At 41.8% G+C, this 21,697-nt stretch overlaps 1 protein-coding gene across 1 annotated transcript; it reads left to right on the forward strand.

Annotated features, from left to right (window-relative positions):
• The first annotated feature begins 1,056 nt into the window (after positions 1-1,056).
• Positions 1,057-15,383, forward strand: clcf1 (cardiotrophin-like cytokine factor 1). The gene is made up of 3 exons (XM_035953705.2): positions 1,057-1,500; positions 10,167-10,321; positions 11,499-15,383. Exons 1-3 carry the CDS (start codon positions 1,482-1,484, stop codon positions 12,795-12,797), a joined length of 1,473 nt encoding a protein of 490 aa, XP_035809598.1. The 5' UTR covers positions 1,057-1,481; the 3' UTR covers positions 12,798-15,383.
• The last annotated feature ends 6,314 nt before the right edge of the window (positions 15,384-21,697 follow it).

Below are 21,697 nucleotides of genomic sequence, written 5' to 3' on the forward strand. Positions count from 1 at the left end.
CTGCAGTCCAGAGCCCCCAGATTAATCCAGCCTTAAGGATACACTGTCAGTTCACATAACTATGCCACTCCATTCAACTATATAAACCGGCCAGGATAAGGGATTTGGGATATTTGAGCGATTATGGAGGATTTTACCAAGAGGCCCAGTTTCTTTTTTTTCTTCTTTTTAAAAACATTTTACTTGGGCCCAGGGCAAATAGAGAACCAGCAATGATGCTTTTTGCCTTTTTACCCGAAACTCTTCGCTCGTACATGCGCACAAACGGGCGCGCCACGGTGCTGTAGGTGTGCAGAGTGACAGCTGGAGGTGAGAGAAGAAGATCAGCGTAATCTCACTGTAAATAAAAACTAAAACCCGAGGAATGAAGGGAGAAAAAAGAAATGCCGTGGTGCAGGCAAACACTTGTCTTCATCTTCAGCCTTTCTAAAGAAACAGAAAAACATTGGACAGAGTTCACAGGTAGAGTGTCGCAACTTTGGTCTAAGTTTGTACGGCCTTTCTTTAAGTCACTGAAATTCTGCCTCGCTTTTGGAATTATTTTTACTTCATGTGCTGTATAAGCAATATTTTTTTGTATTGATATTGATAGTTCTAAATTATATATTTATGTTTTTTCTAGATTAATTAGGCTCTTTTTGTGCGTAAAGAAAGCAACAGAGAATAGTTGCACTTGAATTATTTTGTGTAGCCGTGCGTAATCCGTGCGTAATCATACAATGGTGAAAAATTAAATTATCAGCGTCAAAAAAGTAAGCGTTTCCTTACAAAGTCAGACTAATACGGGGAGAGAAAATCAGGAGAGAACATGTAATTCCTTGTTTCCTGGCTGATTTGAGGTTTGCCTTGCGGGACCTCTTGGCCTGCAGTGAACCGATCCAGCCGGACTCGCACCTTATTAAAGGCAAGAAGATTAAAGATCAAACGGCCGCAGCCAGTTTGCGTTCATGAGGATGACGAGGGGAAGAGAGACGGAGATGAGTTGTGACAAGTCCCGTGGTTCATGAGTCTGTCAAGTCGAGCCGCGATGCGTCAAACCCGGTGAATCATCAGCACCGAGGAGGAGGATAACGAAAGAAGAAGAGAAAGAGCCGGGGATGGGAAGGAAGGAAGGGAGGAAGGAGGAAAGGGGAGGAAAGGGAGAAAAAGAGGAGGAGGAGGTACAAAAAGCCTCCGCCGTCATTCAGTCTGTCACACAGACCACCAAGTCAGCGGAGCGTCAATATTTCAGCTCCATCCTGAGACCTTCTCGTCCCGCATCTTTCATTTAATCAATGCACGAGTGAAGTGACATCACACGTGATTTTCTCCAGAGCTGAGGAGAGCAGATTTAATTAAGGATTTTTATTTTTTATTTTATTTTTTTTTTAAAAAGAAGAAGAAGAGCGACTTGATCTAAAAGAAGCTTATTTCTGCTCTTAAATCTGCCTGTGGATGAACTTCTGAGAGCGCACTGAACGGAATAAAAGGATTTGGAGAAAATGAGACGATTTGGTGGAGGTAAGATCAAGAATCCAGAACTTTTTATCAAAGTTTATAAAACAATTATAACCCGTGTTTTCTGTCACCTCACGAGTTCATACACAGTTATTTAGTTAGTATTTTCTCTCTTTTGTATTTTTATTTACTTATCTTGCAAATGCAGGCTCATGAATATTAAAAGTTGTGGGAAAAGTCCAGAGAATGTCGAGGTGCTGCAGATTAATGCGGTGTGTGTTTAATCATTTCTACAAGTATATTCTGTTTTATCTGTGGTTTAATTTGGCATAAATTTTCATCTTAAAACAAGTAATCTAATTCGTTTTATCAAATCTATAAAGAAATCAATTCATTTCATATGTTTATTCTTTGTTTTTAAACATACAAAATTAACTGAAATGTGTCTTTTAATCACTTTTTTACTTTACAAAATGAATGTTTTAAGCTTAGCTGTTCATCATCAAACTTCACAAAGTATTATCAGAAAATAATGTATATATAAATGAAACAAACAATCTCTGTCGCAGATGGAAATTTGCTGTTTGAGTAATTTAGTCTTTTCAAGTTTACATACGCAAGTAACAAAGTGCAAATAAAGAGCAAGAAAAAGACCTAAAGAAATGTGTGTGACAGAGAGAGATGGTCGTTTGGGGTGTATGGAGGGGTTTTACTCACAGTAAGAAAAAAAATGACAGAGGTTGAAGGGGTCAGAGGCAGCTAAAGCCCCTGTCTAGTTAGCTGTCACCGATATGAGAAAGTACATGATTCACGTTAGTCAGGGTGTGAGAGGACACACACACACACACACACACACACACACACACACACACACACACACACACACACACACACACACACACACACACACACACACACACACACACACACACACACACTTTCCTCCTGGGACGGTTGGTGCGGCTGCTGCTTCGTGTCTATGAAAGGAAGGAAAAGGAGGTGAAAGAAGGAGGGAAAGGCGACACTGAAGGAAGGCTGCTTGATGAAATGATGCCCTGAGCTGCTTCTCTTTTCCTCTTTCTTCCTCCTCTGCTGCTGCCACCCTTCCTCATCCTCATCCCATCTAGGTGCTCAAATCAGCAAATTTGGTCTAACTTCAATAAACAAGAGAGCTGAGTGCAGAACAAACTGCTGCTCCCTCTGATAAATACACTCAGATGCTACCTTTGACACACAACGTTTGTCTCCCCAGGTAGATGCACAGATATGTTTTTCTCCACAATCATTTGATTTGAATAAAAATAAAAGTCCACCTCTTTTTGTTGCTGCTGCACACAAACACAAAGACAAAGTCTGTTATTGCTGGGAGGCTTGAATTTAGTGTTGGTGTGTTTCAGATAAAAGCCTTTGTGTGTGTTGGACCGCTGAGCTCCAACAGGAGGAAACAAAAGGAGAAAAGAAAAGAAAGAAGGAGAAAGCAGGCGATGTGGAAAGGAGAGGATAACCTTTCCCTATCTTTTGATTCGCTCAGCGCCATCCTCGATTCTTCACGGTATATATATATATATATATATATATATATATATATATATATATATATATATATATATATATATATATATATATATATATATATATATATATATATATATATATATATATATCTTTTGATTCGCTCAGCGCCATCCTCGATTCTTCACGGTATATATATATATATATATATATATATATATATATATATATATATATATATATATATATATATATATATATATATATATATATATATATATGAGGATGTGCAGAGGGAGGAGGGGGGAGGCTGGAGAGTAAAGGGAGGAAGAGCAGGATAAAAGTAAATAGAGAAAGAGAGAGGGGGACGAGAGGAACTGGCGGTAGAGGGGTTAATGCAGTGCAGATTGACAGAAGTTAGCAGCACCCAGAGGGAAAGAGAGAGGAGAGCGAAGGGGGGACTGATATAAAATGAGTCGGTCACGCTTTGAACAGTTACACATGCTGTTTACATTTTTCCCAAATTAACATGGCCCCTCGCTTCAGAAAACTCTCCCTCACCGGCTCCCCTCTCTCTCTCTCTCTCTCTCTTCCCTCCACCAGCTCCTTTCCCTCTTCCTCCTCCTCCTCCTCCTCTCTCCCTCTGTCTCTATCCTTCAAGACTCCAAAATATCTTTCCTCACCCTCAGATCAAGGTTTACATTTTTAAAGGAGAAGTCCTTCATTCAAAATTTCACTAAACGTTTTTGGTAGATTCATGCATAAACAGCATGATCATGCATCATATATGTTCCAAATACTAATTTACATTCATAAAAGCATCAGCTAGAGTAAATAGTGAAGCTATAAATTAAATACAGTGTAGAAAAAAGCACAATATTTGCCCCTGAATCCACTATGTAGTTGCGTATATTGGTGAAATCAATTTGACGGCCTGTGTTACAGTGTTAAAAAACAAGCATCAAAGAGCTCACGTAGACACAATATGATAGATAAGACTGTAACGATAACACATAAACCAGCAGACTGTATTACACAAGCACACGAGTGAGGTTCTAGTCAATAAAAGATAATATAATGATACAATCATTCAATTTATTGATTAAAAATTGCTAAAACTAAAAAGCTGAATGTGTAAAACAGACAGTAAAAGTGGAATTTAAATAAAAAATCTTTAAATAAACAAACAATATTTGTAATTTTTAAAAAATATAAACAAATAGGTTGGAGTTGGGCTGCAGCTACCAGATGCTTCCATTATTAATAAATCTACCTCCTACTATTCTGTCAATTGATTTTCTGAAGCCCAAAAATGTCTTTAAATCCCCTTTTTTGTTGAACAAAAATCCCAAACTCATATATATTGTGTTTAATTCTCAAAGAAAAGCCCCGAATCTGAAGAAACTGAGAGGCTGGAAGCAGAAAGTATTCTGGACTTCTGCTGCAGATTAGTTTTCTGTTAATAAACTCTTAACTGATGAATCCTTGTTACTGATGAAGTTGTCTGTACTGTACTTAGTAAACTACTCAGTTTCTCTCCACCGCTGCCTTCCTGTTTGCTCCTAATGCAGTGCCACAGCAGCGAATTTGAAATTCAGCAGCAGATTCTTGTCTGATTCTCTTTTTTTGGGTTGTTTTTTTAAGCAAAAACCACGAGGTCGGGATGGGGAGTAGCTGGGATTGGTGGTGGAGGTTTAGAGGTAAATTAAAAACTGAAGGTCTGAAAGATGTCGATGGAGGGAACGAGTGGAGCCAATTAGCGAAAGGAAGAGGAGGGAAAGGTAATTAGGGATAGAGAGGAAGGAGACTTTAAAATGGAAGTTTGATGTTTCAGGGAGATTTAGGGAGAGACTGGGACAGATGAAGCGACAAAGAAATTGAAACCAAACATGGTGATAAAGCACAGAGAGACTGGAATCCACAGATTCAAAAAAGAGCGAGAGAGGCAAAGATAGATTGGCTTATAAGGTGAAAAGGGAGACAGACAATAAGGAGAGAACGGGAACCGAGCGGCGGATGTTGAGTTTACGACTAGCGAGAAATGGTCGCACAGAGAGTTTCTGGGCATAAACATAATTTTTATTGGACTTTTTTAATGTGTGTTTTCTTTTGCCTTTGTTTTTGGGTCATTGATGTTGTTTGGCAACCCCAGAGTGAGTCCAGTGCCAAGAGGATCAATGTGAAATTCAGTATGAACAAACTCCAGAGGAAGGAAGCTCATGGGAGACAAGATGGGAAAAGTGCGTGTGTGTGTGTGTGTGTGTGTGTGTGTGTGTGTGTGTGTGTGTGTGTGTGTGTGTGTGTGTGTGTCTGTGTGTGTGTGTGCGTGTGTTGGTGCACGTACGTGTGTGTACTTGAATACACAATAGTTTGTTTATATGCATTTGCTCAGTGTAACGCCTGTGCATGCATGGATCTACAATCGCAGTGCGCACTGTGGATGCATATGTGTGTGTGTGTTGAGTTAGTGTAGGAATGCACACTTGATTGAGTACAGACTGCACATAAATCTGGCCTTTAACTGTACACAGACACACAACACTGACCCCGACCCCAGATATTGCCGGTCCCCCTCATATGCGTCTCCGTCCACTTCATGTTTGCCTCTGAACGTCTCATCAGTCTGCTGATGCATGTCTTTGCCGCCGGCATCAACCCGTGTGTTTATGTGTGAGGTAAGAGTTATGACAGAAGGCAAAATTGCCACCAGGTACAGTGCAGCTGAGTAATTACAAAAAACTATGCAGGAAACAAACAGCCCCTTTGAGTTTGGCTCTGATGGGATTTTTTCTGTCAACAGAGCCACAGTGAGCCTCCAGCTCTGTCTCTGGATGACAACAAATATGTAAGACGAGGCAGAAGATGGGTACTGGGAAAAGTGTATAAAGCTTTTTCATGCAGCGACTACAGCATGTGGAGTTGAGTGAACACAAACAGTATTTGTGATAAAATGCTAGTTCAGAAAGTCTGTTGGTTACAAAACCTAGGATCAGTTGAAGAAGATGAAGAGATGCAAGTTAAAACACTGGGACCGAACAAGTCAGTATTTTGGCTTTTGAGTGATTTTTGCTCATTTTACTTCATGTAATTAACATAATTTGCTACTTTTGGGGTGTTGCATATTTGTAGTGGTGTGTTAACAAATGAAACCAAATAAAAACTATTTTTAAAAAATCATTTTGAATTGGTGTAAAAAATCTGAATTTATTTAGACATAACCACCAGTGATAGAGTTATATCTAAACAATTTCTCCCAAATGTTCTGTTGACACTTCTGCAGTTCATTTCAGCTGTCAAAAAAATTCAGAAATCTCTTAGAGTTACAACTTGGAGACTGATGTTAATTGTTTTGCCAACTCTGCTGCTCATTCTGAATAATAAGATGCAGGCCTTACATTTTAGCATTTTATCAAAATATCACATTTCTTTCATTAGGTCCGGGTAGACAAAAACACATTAAAAACATTTCACAGACTTCAGATTAAATCAGAATCAAACTGAACTTCTGAGGATGGATTTAAATCCATCACCGGCAGCATGACATATCAAATCGAGGACTGTGCATGAATATGGCCGGGTGTATCAGTTACTTCTGTCTAATGGCGCCTAATGTTGTCAGCAGAGTAATTCTGTGTTGTGAATAGATGCAAATGAAGTGTGAAGAGGGTGTAACATGCAGAACGGTGTTTCGGTTCTGAAAACACGGCTCGGGCCTCATTTGAGGTTAAATCTTGTCAAAGTCTCACAATGCATGCACAATAAAAGTCTGAGCTAAGTCTAAAAGTCCTAATCAATGTCACACAGGGAATGATGAACATCATCAATTTCGACCTGATTTACAACATCTTCTGTGTACTTATGTTTCCTCTCTGTTTAAGACCGCTTTCAAGTGGTTAGAGCGATGGAGGGCAACCTTTTTTGGCACTGGAGCGAGTTTTTCCTGGACCAGACTGGGGAGATTTACTTGCACATGGTTTTCCCACAATACCAAATTCTGCTTAAGTGCTTGTTTAAAACCTCAAATGTTGGTGCATGTTGGGAAAGATGAAATACTAGTCGTCTTGGATAGGAGTAGTACAACGCCCACAAACACTGGGTCACTGGTTTACCAAAACACTGTCTGGAGTGTAAAATGTCAAACGTGTTACAAGGATCTCTTTTGCCCCGGAACACAACCTTGTGCCCCAAAATTCAACTCTGAACCGTGACCCTGCAGCGGAGTTTAATTCTGACCTATTTGGAGCGCAGGAGCTCTGAACCTCATTGCTCAGCTCTGTTTTGCAGATGGCAGCCAGACTCGGCTGCGGAGTGCCACATCTGACTTTACGCCAGCGAACAAACCGAAGAAGATAAAAAAAAAATACGATCTGTTGTGAATAAATCTGCTCTCCCGTGTGTGCATACGTGTTACTCTAACAGGTACGTGTGTGTAGAGTCACACACACAGAGTGCACAGAGGCAGGTCATGGTCGGCCGTTGCAGGGAACCCCTGCGTTGCTGTAATGCAATCCTCCCACGGAGAATGTTCTGGTTTCAACCCTGCCCTGCGGAGTGTGCTTCCACTGCCAGGTACACAGACGCAGCCCCAAGCCTGCGGGGCTCGCCTTGAAGTCAGGCTATATGCCGACTGTAGTGTACTTACTCAACCTAATATTATATAACAACAACACGGCTCTAGGTTTGAGTGATCTCAATTTACTCGTACAAAAGAGCGGTTGTTTTTAGACACAGCAGAGGCTGCTTTTAGACATGTCAGTTCTCAATCAAAACAACAAGGGCCTTTCACGTCTGGCAGTCATCTCCAAGCATGTGGCTGCAGACAAAAGGAAACAGTTTGCAGCAGTTTGGGTTGATTTTTGCCAAGAAGATTTTTCTCTTTTTCATCACAAGCTGTTTTCTTTCTTTTTTTTTTTTGGTACCTGTTTATTCCTTCTGAATGCGACCCTTTCTGCACACTGTGTGTCCTTTCCCTTCAGGGCTGTTTACTCCGAGAGTCAACGATGTCGTGCTGATTTCAGGGTGTTTTGATGCTAATGGAGGATGTTCAGTGGGAGGAACCAGTGGCTTGATGAGCTCCAAATGTTCCTGAAAGATGCATATTGCCTCTGACAGGTGATGAGGCTTTTGAGGTTGAGGAGAACGGAGGAGGCCTGGCTGAAGAGGGCTGTCATGGTTGACTGATTTTGAGGTGTGTGGAGGTGGGGGACTTTCCCTGACAGTGATGTAGTAAATAGTTACGACGGATGCTTTGATGTAGCCGACAATTTAGGATCAACAGGTTGTGGAAGTTATTTTTTTTCTTTTCAATCAAACAGTCGGGGAGTTGTTTGCTCAGGTTTTGACCGTGTCACTTCGATGACAAGTTAGTTCTAATCCTGTTTTAATTAGAAACTGCCAGCTTTCCAAGCTGTCATTCAATCTGTCACAAGAAAAAGTCATTGGTTGAATTTAATGTTTCTAAATACGGCTAAGCTTGTGAGGTGAGGTTAGGTATCATCATCAACACTGCAATTTATAACATGATAAATTGATTATCGACAAAAATGCTTTGCAGACCAGTTGATTTGTGCAAAATGAGATATTTCTTAATCTCTCATCCCATATTTCCTTCTGACACACTGATAAACTGTACATTTTTGCATACTGACTAGTATAGAGTAACACTGGCGAGTTTCTACTCAACCCCATTTGGTAACACATTCCAACAAGACAAACGTAAAAGGTTGAGTCAGAGGAAAATGTTTCGACAAGGTGTTTAGGCGATTCAGTTAAAGTCTCTTTATTCATCCTGTAGGGACTGACCTATAAGATGAAAGAGAGACCGAAAGGAAAGAGGGAGCGCTAATCAGGGTTAATCGGCTGCTGTTATTTTGACCTGAGGCAGACAGCAGATAAGGCAATGTGGAACAGCGCGTAGGTGAAAGATATGATGAGCGAGAATGGAACGCAAAGCATGAGGGGAAAGGGACTGAAGCAACCGGGCGGCCGAGGTGTGTCTGAGCCGAGAGAAAGACCGCCGTGGTCGTACGCATTGTGCAACGAGTATTTCACACCTGTTGAACAGCAGCATGTTTCGCCCGTAATTACGAGCATGAATCACAGCCGACCGCCTATGGTGTCAGGAGGATGAGAGAGGGGATAGAAAAGGATGACGGAGAGCAGAGGCGACAAAAGAAATGTGAGGGTCTAAGGACGTGCTGAGAGAAAGTGTGGAAACGAAAGCGTCCAGAGAGAGCAAGCACAGGACAAAGAGACGTGGACGTACATGAAGTTCCTCAATGTTGAAAACCACCTTTCAGCTCCAATTTTCTCTGTTTGAAACCAGAGACAGGGGTACTAAAAGGTTTTCAGTGTTACAGCCCCCCTTCTCTGTCTTTTACACACACACACACACACACACACACACACACACTCAAAAGCACCGTATACACTCACAGCAATGTGAATTTCATCCACATATATAATTACGGCTACAAACATTCTCACAAACACTCACACAGTAACGTAAAACACCTACACAAACACTCCGAAACCTAAACAAGAAGTCCACAGCAAACATACAGCTGATACAAACACATTAATGTTTGTGATTGTAAAGAAAGCCACATGTCTTTGTTTTTTGGGTTAGTCAGGAATGACTAGTGTGTGTGTGTGTGTCTGTGTGTGTGTGTTTGCCTGACAGACCGGTGCATTGAACATAAGATCCATTTGTCTGACTGTCTGAAGCTATTAAGCGAGGTTTTATTTGAAGCCAGAGTAAACCTCCGACAGCCAGAAACCTCTAAAATTAGATTGGAAACGGAAAAAGCTTTATTGGCAGTGTCAGATGACTCTGACCTGGCAATATGTAAACAGCCGAGGCCATCGCCATAGAGACAGAGAAATAAACCAGAATATTGTAAAAAATTCCTATAAACAGTGTGATGGTGCAGCGACTGGACCAAAGCTCGGAAACTGTTGCTGGAGGTGATTTTTGTCTGTTGAGCTCTCAATCATCAAATTCATTAAAAAACTCAACATCCAAGTCAAATAATCACAAAACGTCAGAGACAGTAATGAGGCTGAAATAAATGCCTCCTCGTTGTTATTACTACAAATACCTCTGCAGTGTGTGTTAATTAACTCTTGGACACCCAAGATGTGAATGCCATTAAAAAAAACATCTCAGTGTCTGTCTGGGGTTTAATCAGAGTTTTGTCTTATTAATTTCTCCACAGTTCATCAACACCAGCTCGTCATGCTATTGGCCGTTGCCATGGCGACGGCTGTGGATCCTTCCCACAACTTGGCCAGCGAGAGGAGTTCGATAGAAAGTACGTATGAGCTGACCAAATACCTGGAGTATCAGCTCAAGGAAATCAAAGATGTATACGTGAGTAGATTTTGTGATTCTGTTTCAACATAATCTCTTAATGATTTTATCGAAACCATCAGGGAACACAGTCTACATTCCCGATGCCAGTATTTGTTACTGCACAAGTTTTGCACAAATGTGAATGCCTTTATTGGTCATACACAAAATAAACACGAACAGTTTGTGGGAGATAGTTCATTTTGGAAGGAACTTCCAAATACACAGAAACAAGGATGCGAATTTAAAGTGGCTATAATCATTAGTTTTTAGCATTTAGCACTATTGCTCTTGGGAATTGCTACAGACTAAAACAGTGCCAAAAGGAGTTTGAATGTTGCATTTATATTTGCTGTTTGGTCAGAAACACAGCAAAAAATAAAAATGCTGATTTGTCACTGTTTGATGTATTAAAAAGTGGTGACACATCATGCAGCTCTCAGCCTGTTTGCACCCAAAGGCCCCAAAAAAATCAGTTACTGCAGGTTTAAATATTTAATTACACATTTTGAGAAATCCTCTCACTCCATGTCTTGCAGAGAGTGAGACGAGAAAATCCCTACACAGCTTTACTGCAGTATCTCCACCACTTGGCTGTCAAGCTTACAGTTTTGTTAATACTCAAGCAGGAATTTCTTGTTGCTGTAATTAATTTTTAAGGGGCAGCACCGTTTTTATTGTGCTTGACTAATTTAGGCTTCATTTTTATAGTTTTGGCCATCTCTCATATGTGTTCTCATGCTCACCGTGTTATTTGGTGAGATCTGGGAATGTGAATCCGTCAAGACAAGAAACAGGAGCGATTAATTCAGATCAGACAGGTTTTATTCAAACCCTCCAGTTAGTCAAATTATTTTGAAACTAATTTTAAAGGGAATACAAGCCAAACTGCAAAGTCATTGTCACTCAGCACAGTTTAGAGGTTGGTTCCCTGTTCAACCTCAATCTAGTGTATTTGTATTAGCTGTGCACAGTTTTCCTGTGTCTTCAGGGCTTTTTAGAGATATGACAGAAGCTCTCACTTTTAGTTTCGAATAAAGTGGTTCAGATAGTCTAAATAAACTGTCCACATATTTACAACCTGTCTGATCACGGATTTGCGCATGTTTTGTCTTAATGTCACAATGAATGATGATCCAAAAAAAAAAAAAAGATCCAAGTTGTAACACTCTAAAACCCTCTCTTGTTTTTCTTCCAGCTGACCTATCTCGGCCCTCCATTCAATGAGAAAGACTTCTCCCCTCCGCGACCCAACAGCACTGCTCTGACTTTGCCGAGTGCCGCCACCCGACTGGAGCTGTGGCACGGCCTGGAGAACCAGGCCCGGCTCGCCCAGAACCAGAAAGCCTACTCTGTCCTGCTGGCGGCCGTCAGGGAGTTGGCCAGCTCCACCCTCTGCCCCTCCCTCAAAACCTCCCTGCTGCACTTTTGCACAGGTCTGGATGGACTTCTTGGCTCCATATCTGCACTGATGACCACCCTCGGTTACACGCTTCCTCCTCAGTCTGCAAACATGCGAACTAACGCTGGAGAGCTGCAGAGGGGGACCGGAGGCAACCGACCAGCTCCGCTCATGAGCCAGAGTCTGTACAGATCCAGAGCTGGAACCAGGACGGAGTCTGGTCAGCGGAACAGCCAAAGAAGAAGTGGCACGAAGGTGGTGAGAGGAGAGAGGGAAGATGGTATCAGTGTGGATCTCATGGAAAAAAGGAGAGGGAAAGAGGGGAGGCGAACGGAGACGACTGGAGCTGGAGGAAGGAATGGTGGATTGAGGGAGAAGGGGAGGGGAGAAAGAGGTAGAAGAGAGAGGAGGGAAGAGCCAGAGAGGAGGAAATGGGCTGCCGGGATGGAGGATGAGGGATTGGTGGAGACTTGGAGCAGCAGAAGACGGTTGTTGAGCATCAGTGAAAGTGGAGAAGAGAAGGAGCGGCAGGAGGAACCCAAGTTTGAGGTGTCGTACCTGGACACAGACGTCTCCAGCCTCCATCCACAACAAACCAACAATCAGTACAGCTACAACCTGAACTCTCATCATGCAGACTCACTCAGAGAGGAAGATGGATACGTTGCAGAGCAGCACGGAGGGTTTATGGTGGTGGAGGACAAGCAAATGGATGCCACCTCCTCTTCCTCCACCGTGCATCACCAGCATCGCCGGGCTCCTCGCTCCCTCCTCTCCCCCACCCTCCCCCCTCCTCTGTCCACACTCTCCCTCCTGTACCAGTTTGGAGGAGGCGAGGAACACACCCTCCTCCCCCAGCCCGTCCCTCTGTCTTTACGAAGGGGCACCTCCCTCCTCTCGCCTCCCTTGAGTCCCCTCTTCTCCTCCTCCTCCTCCTCCTCCTCCACCTCCTCGTCTTCGCTGCTGTCTGTGCGGCCGACGATGAACGACTTTGCCAGGAAGGTGGAGGGTTTCTGGATACTGCGAGAGCTGCAGAGCTGGCTGTGGCGGTCAGCGAAGGACTTTAACCGTCTCAAGAGGAGACTCCGAGGCTGAGACGTTTGGACGCTGAGACACACAGAAGTGCAGTATATCGGAAATCTATTGTTTGCACAAAATCTGGGTGGAAATCAAACAGACAAAAGCACATAAACACGCTCATGCTTAACTCATTCATTCATACCGTACTGGAATAAGTGAATGAAGGACAATTTGGGGAGGTCACCAGAAGTGCTAATGGAACATAAGACACACAAAGCCAACACATTGCCAGCACTGTCACCCGACCGATGCACATAGCAGCTCATTGAACGAGACTCACTGAGACTGGGCTGAGTTACCGGACTTCACAGCTCATAGATCAACAGAAATACCACTGTAGGTGGTTAGACTCACACATCCAGGCGGGGGCAGACTGAGTGACAGCCAGCGACACAGACAGTGCAGCCATTGAGGGAAAGCTGATTCAGTGACCCTCAGATGCGTGAATCAGCAAACATTCATTTTCTCTAAAGGAAGAAGGGAAACTTTATGAATGGGCAAAAGACAAAAGGGCGAGGAAAACTGGCTGGAGGGAGGATGAGGGCACAGAGGAGGAGGGACAGACGCAGAAAAAGGAGAGGAAGCTGAGAGAGGGCATGAGTCAGGGGATGAGCACTGGAAATAACCAGCAGAGGGGTACTGCTGAGTAATCGCAAGTCGACTGGTCAGTTACAGTAACCCTACAACAGCGCGACACACACTGTCCAGACACAGTGGTCAAACACACACACTTATTGTGGTATCGTGCGCCATAACATACCATTCACTTCCATAAAAAAAAGCACAGCCATGTACAAAGAAATAGTTTAGCAATTTGGGGAAATGTGCCTCTAACATTTGTACTGTAAATGTGAGGGTAGAGCCAGCAGTTGGTTAGTTTAACTTAGCATAAAGAGTGGATACAGGGTAAAAGTCGAAGTGAAATTCAGTTAAAAAGCACATTTAAAAACATTTTTAAAAGAGTAGAACCAAATGGCTGCACAGATAAAATAGCAGGCAATAAAACATTAAAACTCAACGGCTACAAGTCAGCAGATAATAAGAATTGAAGGTCGCAACACAACATGAGACGAAGTAATGATGAAATAGTTTGACTCTCCTGGAGTTAAATAAAAATCAGAAGAGGTGGATCTTCAACAGCGACTTTAAAGTTTTTAAAGTCAGAACAGACCTAACACTAAAAGGTAAATTGTTTCAGAAATGTGGGGCAGCCATCACAAAGTCTCAATCGTCTTTTATTTTGTGCCAAGAGCATCTGGTTGGTTGGCCTAAGTCCTCTAAATGGGGTACAGTAATGCAAGAGTTCTGCTAAATAAGGTGGTGCAAACCCATTTAAACCCTCAAAGCAAACTATGAAATCTTAAAATCATTCGTGAAACAGACAGGTATCCAGTGAATGGAGGTCAGTAGAGATAACTGTTTCGTTAGCTTTGGGACAGAGATGGGCCTTTTCCTCGGTTCATCCGTAACTGAAAAAAGCCAGTTTTGACCATTGCACTGTTACATTTGTGAAATTTGAAGGATCATTCCACACAAAAGTTTTACACAAAAGATCGATTGTATGAAGCCAAAGAGCCCAGAGTGCCTTCAGGGTCTTCCATAAGGTCTTTAATCCTGTTTTCATTCAGACTGTAAAATTTTATATCCCTCCAGGTTTTAACATCTTTCAAACAATTCAGCAAGTGCTACATAGAGACTTGTTAGTTTTATGGACAGATATATTTGCATATGGTTGGCAAAACAAAGAAAAGGACTCTTGTATTTTTTAAAGTGGACCCCATGCGTGGCAAATTCCACCCAGCAGCACCTGTAGATTTGATTTGAAATACATAATATCTGATTTATTTAATCCAGAAGCAACTTAAAGTGTAAAAACAACCCATTATGGGTCAACAGGTCACTGTTGTTTGCTCAAAACCCCTCCATAAAATGTTGAAATGTTGCTTTTAACTTATGGATTATCAACTGTTGTTTGTAGGAAGTCGTACCAGCATTCCTCCAAAACCACAAACTGTCATTTTTACATTTAACAAGATACAATATGTGAGCTGTGAGCAGATGTTTTTAAACCCATGGACAGTGCCATTTAGCAGTTTCTCTCTGCTTCCATGCCTCATTTATACTTCTGTGTTAAAGTTGTGTATCAGAGCTACAGCAGCTATGAGCACAGAGTCTGCTGATATGTGTCTCCTCAAAAAAGGTTATGGACTGTGTGAACTATAATTGGTCGACATGAGCTGCTTGTGTTTTCTGCTGCAAAATTCTGATGAAGAACACAGTGACAACGACTTAAAGCAAGTTGGAGAAATGCTCAGTTTTCTCAATATCAGTGCCTAAATGTTGAACTGGTCCTTTGATTAACTTCACATTCCTGAACACGGATATTAAACATACTGAGATTCCATCCCTGGCAAGTAAACAGATTTCTTTTCCAGAATAAATCTATTGTTATGTGTTTGCAATGTGCCTTAGATGATATGGCTAAAGGTTATGGATCATATCTATACTATTTATTGAACAAGATGTTTATTTATTTTTTCTCCAGTGTGAAAATACTGTACTGTAACTCAAGAGAGAATAAATACTAGCTTTTGTACAGAGCATGGTGTTATTGGTCATTTGGGAGTTCAGTGGGAGGGGAGAATAAAGAAATGCTTATGGGATTTTTGCTTTCAATGGTTTTAGTTTTATAGGGATGGTTTCGGGTGATTGGCATGAGGGGAGAGGAGTTTGGGGTTGGGGCGTTTCCTGAAAAACAAAGGCCAGCTCACATTCATGACAAAAAAAAAAAAAAAAAAATGGAGCGAGAGAGGCGGGGTATGAGAGAGTTTTTATTTGTCTGTCCTGGCGAAAATTTACGATCTTTTTCCTTTTATCTTCCCACCTCCCGTTCTGCTTTTCTTTCTCATCACACTATCTCACGAAGCTCCTCTTCCGCCCAAAAACACCCCTCTGACCTGTGGCAGTGAGGGATTTACATGAGCAGGTACAAACACACCCCTCGTAATCCCACCAACAGGCCCGCTCTCTTGTTGTGTCTGCGTTTCAATGCCGCCTCTTATCGTTTTTGCGCGTCCCTTGTGTTCTTTTATCGCTTCCTCACCTGTTATCTTCTCTCTTCCTACCTTGTTTGGCTTTATTGCTCTCGACTACGGTTTTTTCCCACGTGCGCTGCAGCTCTCTGACTCCCCCTCCTCCCCTCAGGCCAGATATTAAAGGATCAATGAGAATCTCCCCAGCATCACCTCCGAGCTACACACCTGCACACAACCGCACACTCCCACCCTGACGGTGGCAGACACACAAATGAGGACAAGTTCGCTGTCGAACGAGCACACATGAACCTCAAAAGCAGAATAAGTGGCACAGCACACCCATGACTCTCACTAAGTGCTGGAAAGGGCCAACAGTGACACAAACATGACACATATCTATATACATACACAGGAGGTGTTGTGTGTTTTTTTCTTACATTCGGTAAGCAGTGAATGAGGGGCTGCCAGTGCTCAACAAAGGCAGCTTTGTCGGGCCGATATGTGTGTGCGTTTATCAGTGTGTGTGCGTATTGTTTGCCCCTGTGTGGGCTTGCAAGCGCAGCACGTGTGTGAATCATTATCTCTATGTGTCAGAACTTCGCTGGAATGAGGCTTGTCATGCATAGCTATCTAACAGCCATCACTCACTGTTGTCTCCCTCGCTCTCCTTCTGCCTGTCTTTCTCTGTCAGCGAAGCAGAGACAAATTGCTGTAACTAATACGTAACAGGATAGCCGAGCCCTGTAAGTATGACTCAGCTGGCAAGTCCTTCGATAAGAACAGATACTGAGTGACAGGGCATTGACATTATGGGCTTGTTATAATCAGGCTGCTGCTGACAGGAAAACGCTCTGAGACAGGCCTGATTGACAGGCTGTGATGTAATACAGCAGAGGAGATGTGGACCATCGTGCTGAAGAACTTTTTATTTGAAGAGCTCTTCTCGTCTTTTTTTCTGGCTCCTTTGATCCGTCTACTTCACCACACTTCACCTCTGAGTCTTAAAAGAAAACACTAGATCTTCCTCACTTCTTTATCTGCTCTTTGAGGTCAGATGATTCGATATGCAAGACAGCAGGGTTGTCCTGCTCTGTTTTGCCCTCCTCTAATATAAAAGACACTGATTATTTCATCATAATACGTCACTCTGCTGGGAAGCGCTAGGTCCTGGCATTCATGTGGATGCTACATTGACCCAAACCTAAAGCAGCACAATGCAAATCCAACACTGTAAAAACTGCTCAGGAATGACTCAAGGAACATGACAAAGAGCCGAAGGTGTTGACTCGACCTCCAAACTCTCCACATCACAACCTCATGAACCAATTCATGGAGGCCCCAGTTCATAACAGGATCCACAGCATCCGGCATCACAGGACGCCCGCGTTCATACAGTTCAAACATATATTTTTTTTTTGAGGAAACCTAGGAATGATTAGACAGGTGGTTTAAATGTTATGGCTGATAGTTGTATCATATAATTACAGCTCTGCTCTGGTGCCTCATTCTTTAAGCCTTTCCTTTCAAATTGATTATCTTAAAAAAAATATTTTTAAATTTGGAAATATCTATTTGATATGTCTTGGAATTGTGCTGTAAAAGTCACTTACTTGACTGATTTGACATGAAACACTTAGAAGGCTTAGATGTGAGGGAAATTCAAGTATAATTACTTTTATAGAACTGAGGAAGTGCATTAGAATGAGACTGAAAGTGTCAAATATTTCAGTGTTTCACTTCAAATAACAAGCTGATTTTATTCAGACTGATCAAGTTCCTCAATGATTTGAGTAAAAATGTGTCTTTAGATGTGCTTTATACATTAAAAAACTAATCGGGGAAGCTGCAGCAAAACACCACAACTCAAACTTAACCAAACATTTTGTAGCCAACCGTGTGCTGTCTTGTCCATTCAAATGCAAGTACGCTTCCCTAGAGATTATCTTCTAACAAAGACACCATATTTTTACCGTCTACCTCACAATCATGTTATGACAAAGGATGAAATGATAATTGATGCCATTACTACAAACTGGCATCTGGTAAACACGGTAATTTGTCGCTCAGACTGGATTTTCTGGATCCTATTTCACCTTGTCTGGTACCTTTAATAACACCCCCTTTTGTCTCTTTGATCTGAATCTCCACAACGCTAAGTAGTCTGCTGTTTGATTCTGAGGAATTTAGTTTCTGTGGTTTTGTTCCCATGTTATATTCTTGTGTTTGTTGCTGCTCCAATGTACACAAATTAAATAACTTCTCCTCACTGTAAAAATCTGTACATAAAAAAGTAAGACAAGATCAAGATTCCCACGGCCTGGGTGACAAAAAAAAAATAAAGGGAAATATATATTAAATAATAATTATCTGAAAAACTGCAGTAATTTTTCATAATTTCCAAATAAAATTTTCAAACCTCATTTTTTAAGACATGAGTATTTATTATTATTTTTTTACATAATTTCTATTATCTAGATTGATAGATATGACATAAGAAAACATTTTTACACATTATTCATGTTTAACATACATCAGTGATGACACCAGTACTTCCTTTTCTGTTAGTTGTCACTAATTGCATCTAATTTTAGAAAAGTTTTTACAGTACTGAACTTTAATTTAACAGGTTCATCTATTAAATAAAAGCAAATATTTGTGAATCTGATACATTTAGAAAAAACAAATTTAAAAGTTACAATTTCACGGTTAGTCACAATTTCAATTTTTTAAAATTAATATTTTAAGGGAGAATTTTTTTTGGTGAACAGGTGTTATTTCTTAAAAATGTGGTCATGCTTTACTGATTAGGCTGTGAGAAGAGACTGTGCAACAATTAATATCAGATACAAAGAAAACAAAACAAAACAAACAAGCCAAATGCTGAGTAGGTGTTTGCACTTCTGCACACATAAAAATCCTCTGACATTATAATAGTAGAAAGTGGCATCTTGAAGAAACAGCATTTATTGTTTGTTAACCCTCTGAACTCCAAGCACCAGTTTCTGAGTGTCTTTTGGCCTCATTTTTCACTGCAATATAAAGTCCTGCACCTCTGTGGAAACAGAAAAACCATGACTAGGAGAAAACTCAGAATCTCTTCTGTGCACAGTCATGATGTCAAAATGTGACTTTCTTTAAATGTATTTTACAAAAATTGGAAACAAAATATATTAAATCAGTAGGTTGCGCTTGTTGAATTACTACATTGTTGCTCATTTCAAATGGTGTTAAAGTTTCTTTCCAGGATGCAGCGGAGTTGACTGGATAGAGTGCGACTTGTAAATACTGAGTAAGAAAGAAACGTGGCAATGTCATAGCAGATTACTGGAGTTAGAAAGCCATGTTTGGTTTGAAAAATGCACCAAGGAGCACATTTTCCTCCAAAACACCTCAAAATATACACGAACCACTGAGGCAATGATGTACTAATCGGTAGAGGACAGCAGTCAACACGAGATTCATGTCACACAATGATTTTTGATTTGTAATCTCATCATTCAAGCCGACCGACAGACGAATTTCTCAGAAGTCTGGTGTTTTCCTTTAAGATAGACAGATGCGCTAATCGAGCCGTTCTCGGACCTCCTCTTCCTCCCTGTCTGTCTGTCTTTCTCCTATTTGCTCTCTATGGCTCTTTTTTTTTGTTTCCCAATGTTTTTTTCCATATGTCTCTCGGCCTTTTTCCCCCCTCACCATGTCCGTCCATGTGCCATCCTCTTGTACTGCTTGAGGAGCCATTTCGCGTCACTTTTCCTTCATTTTCACCCCACGTGTCCCCGTTTCTCGGCTACAATCAAACCCTTTCACGCTTCCCCTCAAATTCCCTCGGCCACCCCCGCGTTCCCTCCGTCTTTTTCCATCTGTCTATCTCCTCTTCTCTCCGTCTCTTCCCTCTCCCTCCCTCTCTGTTCTGCTCACCTGCAGCACATAAAAATTCCTCTTTTCTTCCTCCAGAGGATAGTTCAGTCACTCAGGGATTTACTGCATTCCTCTATGCTTTCTCTCGCTCTTTGTCTCCGTATCTGTCTTCCCTCGTTCCTCTCACTACTCACTATTGGCAGCACTACACAGCGTTTGATTTCGGCCTATCTTGTCCTTTGTCTTTTTAACACATTTATATCCCTCCCTAAGTCCCTCTGCGTTTTTCTTTCCTCCATCCCTTCCGGTCGTTACAAAAACACACACTAATCCGTTTTCCATGACCCCGCCCTGTGTTTTTTCTCTCCTCTCTATCACCCACTCTACCTGCTCCACCTGGCCTCTCCCTCCTGCTGGGTTTCTGCCATGAGCTGGAACATCCTGCCTCCACTTACTTAGCTGGAGGGCGCAGGGTTGGGCCGCAGCTTCACATCGCTGAGCTTTTTTTTTTTTTTCCCTTGGGTTGGTGGGGGTAGAGGAGGCGGAGGTGGTGGAGGGGAGGCCCGGGGGCTTGGGATGAGGTTGATTTATGAGTTAATCAATCGGTCGTCCGTGTGAGCGAGCAAAACCACAGAGGTGTGTGAGCTCTTTCATGTCACTGTCTGTGCTTGTTGACTTAGTCCCCAAGGAAAACACCGGGAGCCGTCACTCCCCTTGCTGTTTAGCAGCTCGACATGTTTTCAAAAGCAATTAGGGAGAAAATGGGGCTGCGTGTTCATTCATCGGATGGTTGAATGGCTGGTGTGTACGTGGGTGTTCGTGCACGGTTGTGTGGGCGTGAAGATCTCACAAAGGTCTTACCTGACAGTGAATGGCCACTTCGGTACTTTAAGGTCAGGATGTCAGAATCCACAGAAATAGGAAACGGGTTAACGACAGCACTAAATGTCAAAACTTTATTGTCCAGCTGGCTACACACAGAGATGTGTTTAATGTTTGCACCTTCAATCTAATGCAGCCAAATTCTCAACTTATTTGTTCTCATTCACATATTTCTGGTGTATTTTAAGTCTGGACTGGCACAAATTTAATCAGGCCGGCTTGGACATTTTCATATCCGAATGTTCACTCAAGTGTCACTCTGCTTTGGTTTGTGAATTTCTTGATGCATGATTTTATAAAAGAGTGGTGACTCTCCTCTCCACGCCTTTACACTAGGTCTTTTACATCATTTTTCTGCCATTTCACGTTTGACAGGTTGTGTACAGTTGACTCACGTCGAAACCCCACACCAAAACGTGTGACAGCAACGTCGGACAAAAATGTGTTAGTTTCACAATAAAATCCTAAATTCCTCAGCTCTTTTTTGGCACGTTCTTTCCTCCTAGCTTCCATCCATCTCATGTCATTTGCAGGTTTGTTTTCCGTCACTGTTTGCAAGTGTTTGCATCTGATGCTTACAGTTTTTTCAGTAATGTTTTATGTAACTTTTTGCAGTCAATATTTGCTTTTATATATTTTTTTCTCAGCTATTTTTGTATGTCACTCAAATCACTATTTGCTTGAATTTTCAGTCATTCTTTTCAGTCTTTTCAGTGTTTGATGACACGGTTTTTAGTTGTTTTCAGTCATGGTTTGCTTTTGGTTATGCAACGGAAGCAGTTTTTTGGATTTTACGCACCAAAACTACCTGGCTAGAGTTAGGAAAGTTCAATGGTTTGTGTTCAAATACACCCTTTAATCACTAAACACACAGCTCCGTCTGTTTTCTATGTTAATATACTGATGAGTGTTGACGTTTTTTGAAGAAATAAAACATTTCGTACCGTGAACCAATGCAGTTCTTCCACTTTTTGTGTGAAGCTGGGCTGCATGTGAGCTTGTACGCTGAAAGTTGCTGCCCCAGAGACTGATAACAGGAGCGACATGAACCTTTGAATCTCCCGGAGAATCAAAACAATGACCTAATAGTGTTATTCAGACTGATTATTGATTCTCAGTGGGATTAGCTGGACAAGCAAC

Source organism: Amphiprion ocellaris, chromosome 13 (assembly GCF_022539595.1).
Source record: "Amphiprion ocellaris isolate individual 3 ecotype Okinawa chromosome 13, ASM2253959v1, whole genome shotgun sequence".
Lineage (NCBI taxonomy): Eukaryota > Metazoa > Chordata > Actinopteri > Pomacentridae > Amphiprion > Amphiprion ocellaris.

Coding starts and splice junctions, on each gene's coding strand:
- clcf1 (XM_035953705.2), top strand. Junction 10,322..11,498: donor AGGAAATCAAAGATGTATAC/GTGAGTAGATTT, acceptor TTTTTCTTCCAG/CTGACCTATCTCGGCCCTCC.